This window comes from Ictalurus furcatus, chromosome 5 (genome assembly GCF_023375685.1).
Source record: "Ictalurus furcatus strain D&B chromosome 5, Billie_1.0, whole genome shotgun sequence".
Taxonomy (NCBI): Eukaryota; Metazoa; Chordata; class Actinopteri; order Siluriformes; family Ictaluridae; genus Ictalurus; species Ictalurus furcatus.
In genome coordinates, this window is record NC_071259.1 from 30,618,354 (window position 1) to 30,626,640 (window position 8,287).

At 44.2% G+C, this 8,287-nt stretch overlaps 1 protein-coding gene across 1 annotated transcript; it reads right to left on the bottom strand.

Moving 5' to 3' along the window:
• Nucleotides 1–25: 25 nt before the first annotated feature.
• On the bottom strand, nt 26–7,526 carry si:ch73-233m11.2 (NACHT, LRR and PYD domains-containing protein 3). Its single transcript, XM_053625747.1, has 9 exons — nt 7,437–7,526; nt 4,798–6,367; nt 3,345–3,506; nt 3,081–3,248; nt 2,732–2,905; nt 1,783–1,956; nt 1,299–1,472; nt 989–1,153; nt 26–871 (listed from the first exon to the last, which is right to left on the bottom strand). Exons 1-9 carry the CDS (start codon nt 7,462–7,464, stop codon nt 802–804), a joined length of 2,685 nt encoding a protein of 894 aa, XP_053481722.1. The 5' UTR covers nt 7,465–7,526; the 3' UTR covers nt 26–801.
• Between the last annotated feature and the right edge of the window lie 761 nt (nt 7,527–8,287).

Genomic DNA, 8,287 nt, shown 5'->3' on the forward strand with positions numbered 1-8,287 from the left:
GTGTGATTGGCACCCTGTCCAGTGTGTACCCCGCCTTGTGCCTGATGCTCCCTGGGATAGGCTCCAGGTTTCCCCGTGACCCTGAAAAGGATAACGCGGTATAGAAGATGGACGGATGGTTATCTATATATATATATATATATCTGAAATGTTTTTGTATGCCGTAGCGTTACAATTTCTGTCCACTGTTTTCCGTAGACGAGTTCTGCTACCTCGTATCCGTAAAAGCGAATATCGATGATGATGTAAAGTGCACGCCTAGGCGTGCTAACGCAAGTCTGGCTTTTGGCAGGCTATGTAAACGTCTTCAGGATGATCATGGCATTCGGTTAGGAGAAAAAAAAAAAGAGACAAAATTGATTTGAACGATCATTAGGGGTACCAATAATTTTAATGGTTATATTTTATAAAGCACAGAAAGACAAGGTAATGTAGGCAGCATAGGATCGCTAAAAAAAAAAAAAAAAAAAGAATAATAAAAAGACATTATAGCCCGCTAATATACTAACTCACTTTGGTAGTTAATAAGTAACTGTTATGTGAATAAATGATGCAATGATGTACAATTCAACATAACACACGGAAAATACTGTGTTTAGTTTGTAAACCCACTTATTTTTTCACATCATACAAACAGCCCTGACTTGCGTTTATGCCAAAATCAATAAACTTGCCTCTGCTCCAGCGGACACATGAAACCGCGCGGAGTGCGTTATTGCGGAATTCGCAGTAAATGAGGCGTTAATCGAACGCTTTACTCATTTTATAACTCGTACTGGCTGCGTGAAAGCTCGTGCTGCGTTAATATCGTATCGTTTCGTAGACGTCCATCAGCTCGAAAACGTCCTCGCTGAAGTCATTATACTGCACACTGAAAAGAAGGAGACACAAACGTAATGAGACAGCGCCGAGCTGCAGCCATGTAACACGGGTTGTGTGTTTGTTTGTTTGTTTGTTTGCTCTGTGCCTGGTTGAGACTTTTGCTTACTTCAGTTCCAAGACTGGACGGTCTCGAACGAGCTCGACCAATCGGGGAACGGAAATGTCAGTGAGGTTGTTGTTCTTCACGATCAGGCTCGTTAAGGAGCTACAAGCCATGACGGCTTGGCACAGCTCGTCGACACAGGCGTCCGTCAGATCCACCATCTCAAGACTGCCAAGACAAGCACAGCGGAACAACAGTTGGCACTAGTCATGGTGTGAGACACAGAAAAAAACTGCCCATCATTGCTAAAGTGTGTGTGTGTGTGTGTGTGTGTGTGTGTGTGTGTGTGTACGTGTAGATAAGTTTGATTTACTCAAGATGCTGTAGCTGGCAGTGAGGGTGTTTCAGGGCCCTCAAGATGTGTTTGGCTGCAACGTCCCCTACTTTGTTTACTCCGATGGCAAGTTCCTTCAACCTGGAAGCTTCGCACACCAACACACTGCCCAGTGCGCTGAACACCGACTCGGTCAGCTCACACGCATTCATACTGACACACACACACACACACACACCCGTACACAGATAAAGGATTAACCAAATACTGCAATCAATATATATTAAATGTCCTGCTGGATAGTGAGCTCTCACACACATACGCAAACACGCATGGACAAAAGCATACACGCATATTACACACACACACACACACACACACACACAAACACACACACACACACACATGCGGACACCCTGTGCTGCCACCTAGTGGCAACGAAACTTTCACACCCACACGTATACTATAAACGCATCCACACACATATGTACATGAACACACACACACACGCACACACACACACCGTAACTTCTCCAGTGAACACTTGGGGGATTTCAGGGCATGGCAGATGAGGAGCACGTTTGATTCGTCGAGGTCGTTGACAGACAGGTCCAGCTCGGTCAGACAGCAGTGTTCTGATTGAAGTGCGGCTGCTAGGGAAGGGCAGCAGGAACCGGTCAGCTCACAATCATATAAACTGCAGAAGAAACACACACACACACACACACACAAACAAACACACACTCTCTCTAGTGTTCTCATTTCTAGTGAAGCTCATATGCAGCCCTGTAAAGAGGGTATTTTTCTTGTCTGAGTGCACAGCGACATCTTGTGTTCACAGAGATTATAGCAGCTTTAAACTCGAGACAGCAGACGAATCACAAGGATTGACTGATTGATTGATTGATTGATTTATTGCTAACCAGTATTTATAGATCTTTATCATTTATTAGATTCATTATTTTCACCACTGCTTTTGTTAAACAGTCTCCTTACCCCACAGCAAGGTTAAAGGGAATATTTCTGCTTTCAGGTTGTCCTGCAACTCTTTTCAGTTGACTGCTGGCTTCTCTCTCTTATTACCTTCCCTGTTTGTGGATGATTACTGAACTTTAAACCAATCTCTGCTATGGCGGTAGCTTTTTTCTATTAGATTGTTGTTTAATAATGTCCTCCCTGAAAACTCTAGCAAGCTCCTTTGACTTTTCTAAAAAAACTTTCTTTTTTTTAAACACCAGGTGCAATTATCACAAGACCTTTTGCTGCAGTATTTAAATAAGATAAGATAATACTTTATTAATCCCCAGATGGAGAAATTAGGGATATATATATATATATATATATATATATATATATATATATATATATATATATATATATATATATATATATATATATATATATATATATACCTTGGTGTACATGTATAGCGCGCGTGTGTGTGTATGAGTGTGTATGTGTGTGTGTGCTACCTCAGTGTATTGAGTTTGCAGCGGCCACTTTGTAGCGCTTCTGAGAGATGTTCCAGGGTGTCACCAGCCAGGCTGTTCCTTCTCAGGACCAGATTCGTCAGCTCAGAGAGAGAAGATGTCAGGGCCGACGACAACGCAGCTAAGCACGATCCAGTCAAAGGACAGAGATCCAAACTGTAGAATGCACACACACACACACACACACACAGGGACAGACACCCTGACTTAATGTACGTGACTCAACAAAGAAAAAAAACAACGACAGCAAATTGTAAATAAAAATGACAGCTTATTTGTGTTTGTGAAGGTAAATAAATAAATAAATAAATAAATAAATAAGAGAGAGAACCCAAGATTCTGCAGCGTGCACGTGGACGTCCCGAGTGCACCGATGAGCCGAAAGAGTCCCTCATCGGTCAGGTTGTTAGCTCCCAGTTCCAACACACACAGCTTAGAACTAGTCATCATCTCAGCGAGTGTCTCACTAAAGGCCGGCGTCAGGCAGCAGTCCCACAAGCTACACACACACACACACACACACACGTACACACACAGTGACATACATGATAACAAGAAGGGATTCTTTTTCCGTGTGCTCTTGTGAGGATCATACTTGAGTGTGTGCAGGTTGGAGTGTGTGATGGAAGAACACAGGATCTTTACTGCTTCGTCTCCCAGTCTGCAGTGCGTCAGGTTGACTTCGGTGGCTCGTCCGTCCTTCAGCGCCCGAGCGAAATGTCTGATCGCACCCACACTCACTGTACTTTGATCCAAGCTGAAAGGTCAAACGCTTAATAAAGTTATTGAAGGTTTAATGAGAGTACACAAGGGTGTAATCATTTTACCAGCTGTGCAGTCAGGAACTGCTTGCTGGCAGCGCCAATCGCTACGACTCTTTTGACATTTGTAGAAAAAGAGATAATGATAATGAGTCTTTATTGGTCACATATACATTACAGCACAGCGAAATTATTTTCTTCGCATACCCCAGCATACCAGGAAGTTGGGGTCAGAGCGCAGGGTCAGCCATGATACAGCGCCCCCTGGAGCAGAGAGGGTTAAGAGCATTGCTCAAGGGCCCAACAGTGGCAGCTTGGCTGCGCTGGGGTTTGAACCCCCGACCTTCCGATCAGTAACCCAGAGCCTGGCAGTAGACAGGCAGAAACCAGTGTCAAAGATCAGCCCACTGCTTAAAATATCATAATCTTGGTCTATAAATATTAAGTGCAATCTCAGGTTTAACAGTCAGGCCTAGGGATGGAGGAAAAACAATCTATTCGTGAGAAGTGAAGGTTAGGGCGCACTTTACTTCTAGCAGTGAGTTGCAGTTACTGATCAGTGGCACAACACTGTCAGTGGGGAAGGGAAGTAGTAACTGAAAGTGTCGTCATCCATACAAAGGAACACATTGTATAGTTTCTTATTGGCTCGTTGTTGCACCATTCTAACTGCACGAACTGTCAAACCCTTAATATGACTAAACATACTGACAGCTCACAGCAGGACCTAGACGTTATGTTATTCATCAAGATGGAGAAATTGTTTAATAACTGCATCCTGAATTGAAATACAATAGACTCATGTGGACAAATCTTTCAGCGATTACGGTTGCAATCAAAATGATCCATTGGCTCAACTGTATGCCTGTATGTGTATGTGTAGAGGCAACTGTATGCCTCTACATAGTCTTCAATAATAGGGCTATGGTCAAGACTGCCATTGTCAAGGCTACTAGACTAGAGACTGAGTCTTAAGGTAGTCGAGGTCAAGTCAGGATTGGGTTCAAATGAAAGCAAGATGGGTCAAGATCAAGACCAAAAACCATCAAGACCAAGCCTCAGTTTTCTAGAAGAAGGAATTAATTCTTTCAAACTCTGTACAAAAAAACCCCCCCAAAAAGGCCACACAAACATTATTTCTGCTCATTAAATTTAGCGAGACCAATAGCCGAGCGCGAGGCAAGTCCAAGTACAACTGCCAATAAGTCCAAATGAATCAAGAAAACATTTCAACACTGGACTTGTCTACCCTCCATTCCCCCCACTGTCTCTCTTCCCCTTACTTACTTGATGGTTTTGGCCAAGCGGAAGGCAGTCATGAGCTTCTCCGCCTTCTCCTCTGTCAGTGAGCTCCTGCACAGGTTCAGTAGCTGCAGTTCTCCTAAGGAACGTGCTACAAACGCCAGCGCTGCACAGTCTGCTTCTTGCATGCCTCCGTAGCCGATCATCCTCCACTTGCACGACCCCACGCTCTCTCTGACCAGCGTGGGGCTGAACGTGTGGTAGAGGATACGCAAAACATGCCAGTGATTTATGTCGCCCATGCCCGGCAGCACCTCTGCAACCGTACTCATGAGCCAGCGGTGGAACTCGGAGAGACGGCCACTGCTGAAGAGGCCTATGGAGGTTTCCAGAAGCTTCCTCTGCATAGGGTCTGAAAGCCCAGCAAGAAAATAATGGTAGTTGTGTATTTCCATGGGACTTTCTAGGATCCTGCCATCATCGTAGTCAAGGTAAAAGGAGGCCGCCGTTAAGAAGTCTTTGAATGTCGGAGACACGAAGGAGAATGTAGCAGCAGGGGAAGTGGCATCATCAGCGTTGACGTGTAGGAGAGCAGACAGGATCTGGGAGCCCAGGAAGGGTTGAAGGCCACATTTAATGATGTCAGAGTGTGTGCAGGTGACAGATGTGCACTGCTCCGAGAGTTTCCCCAAACCATAAATCAGCTCCTTCGCCGTCTCCACGCTCACCTTATGCTCCTGCAGTAGTGTGTGTGTGATCGTGCAGTAGAGCTCACTCAGTGTCTCCGGGAGACAATTTTGATGCTCCAGTCGCTCTTTGCACACACAGGACATTGTCCAGCAAAATCCAGGACAAGCACAAACCTCCTTGACTCCGACAGCTTGCTCGCAACGAAGGAGAATCTGCTCTCCTTTGTCTTTGTTGCCGAAGAAGCGTCGGAAATATGCTTTCCTCTGGGAGCTGGAGAAACCCATGAGGCGAGCAAAACGCACAGATTCCAGCTTGACAGCGTCTCTGGAAGTGAGCAGTAAGGACACACCGGGCAGCAAAGACCCCTCTAGTAAACTGTGCACCAACACAGTGCCCCTTGCTGGCTGATGTGGGTCACACACCAGCTTACCGGATTTTGGGGAATTAGATAGAAGGTTCTGGACGTCGTCCAACACTATAAGTACTGTGTGTGGCGTCTTCAAGATTATCTCAAGATGCTCAGCATTGATATGAATGTGTGTGCTGAGAAGCATGCTCCGCAGACTCTGCTCAGGTCCACGCAGCACGCTCGGACACAATCGCAGGACAAACTTGTAGCGCTGAAGATGGATCCCAGAGGCCCAGTCCCAAATGAGCTGTTCCACTGCCGTGGTCTTGCCCATCCCTGGTCCTCCACACAGGAGCAACTTACCACCCTCAGTGCCTGCTCCAAACTCCTGCGAAATCACACCTTTCAAGTCCAAGGTCTCACACACGCCGTACGTCTTGTCTATGCTGACCGAAAGGGGAATGTAGCATTTGTTTAAAATCACATCTTTGATTGACTGACCACCTAAAAGGGAGCTTTCCTGGGTGGACTTCAGCACACCGTTCCTCATGACCTCCTTGTGCAACGTCTGCACATCTGCAAGAAAACACAAGGGAATGTTGGTTTGGTATTTCAAGTTACGCACTTGAAATACCAAGTGAGTAACACAAATAGTGCACAAGTCCTTGAAAACTGTAGACGTGTTGTCGTTCGTGCTAGAGTACCGACCGCCCAAGTAAAAGTCCTAATTCGGCTCGCCAAATGAATTTAGAACCTGTGGCCTAAAGTAAAACTGTCCAAATTAAAAGCTAGGGGGGCAAAACAGGGCAATCACCTCAGAACCGTAAACACAGCGACTATGCTAATTAATATGCAATTCTTTGTTAGCAAATAAACACGGCTCTTTCCAAAATAACTAATTTAGCAAAGTGTTTCACAGCAAAGCGTGTGAACACGTCTTCAATTACAACTTTTACTTTTGTTTTTATTTGCATGCAACCTATATCAATTCCCCTCCCCATTTCAATATTATGGGCTATTTTTTTGTGGATTCGTGACACAATATAATCCAAACTCAGTCCATTTCAGTTCTAAAACAATATATAAAAATGTAGAAAAGTTTGCGGTAGCTCCGAAGCCTATACACCCTGGATGTCACAGGCAGGCCCTCCAGGATTTCGCTTTTGCGATCTGCAGATTTTCCGCAGATTCCGTCACGGCGTCATGACACGCGTTCAGCCAAAGCCGTCTTCCATTCACGTGCGTCGAACATGAGGACAGCTAAAAGTTCTTGTTTACCAACAAACATCACTGAGAAAGACCGTGCAAATTGCAATTTCGCGATTTTGCAATTTCAATAAAAGCAGTTTTCCGCAAAAACAAACGAACGAACAAAACTCTGCACGTTATATCGCAAATTTGGAAGGAAAAAAAAAAGATTTTGGTCGCTACAATCACAAAAGCACCATGCAGACACACATTCACTCTTAGGGGCAATTTAGTGTACCCAATCCCAATTCGGGAGGTGGGAGGAAACCGGCGAACCCAGAGAAAACCCAAACTGACATGAGTAAAACAGGCAGAGTTCATGATCGAACCCGAGACCCTGGGGCAAACAGAAGGAAAGTGGGAGGAAATGAGAAGGAAATGAGGGGAAAAGTCTTACCAGAGAGACAATCCAGACTCGCCTCCATAATCTCATGGATTTCTGCTTCCTGTTTATTTATTTATTTATTGATTGATTATTATTATTTTTATGTTCCTCAGAAGCTCTTCTGCAGTGAATTTGACAGACCTCAGCGTTTCTGGCGGGACCAGGAAGTAAACCTGATGGGCTGTGCCCTGATGCTGACACTGTACTTTCACCATAACACCATTACACGCTGCACGTGGCGCTCGCGCATGATGGGCGTGTCTCTGTTGATACTGGACATCCGCTGCATGGTCGAGCTGCTCTTTACGGTTTCTCATGAAATAAACGTACCAAAGAATGATAAAAAAAAAAAGCCTATATCCTCAATCTGGAGTGGCTAGAGAACCGACTAGAATGTATTTTAAAAAGTCTTTCATGTTAAAGCTAATCTTTCAGGATCTCTGGCGTTGTATTGCAATGCCGTCACTAAGGGACCGTCTAAAAAGTGCTTGACGTGGACAACTATGTCAAATTCCACTTATGAAAGAGTTTACCTTGCAGGATATCTGGATGAAGTATGGATACAGTACACTGGATGTATGATTTACTACAAGTGCAATGTCACATCAAAGTCATACAATGGGAGTTGAGTAATACAATTAATTAATTAATTAATCAATCAAGAGTTTAACATCCTGAAGGTTGTAGTAGTTAACTAGTGGGATGTATGACATACTACAAATCTTAGAGTATCACTAGAGTAATAATTAATATTTTCCATATATATCAATTTCTGGATTTTGATATATATATATATGATTCATTATTGTAGTCTTGCTCTTTTTTCTGGAAGTGTATGATGGAAGAGCATTTCTTTTTTTTTT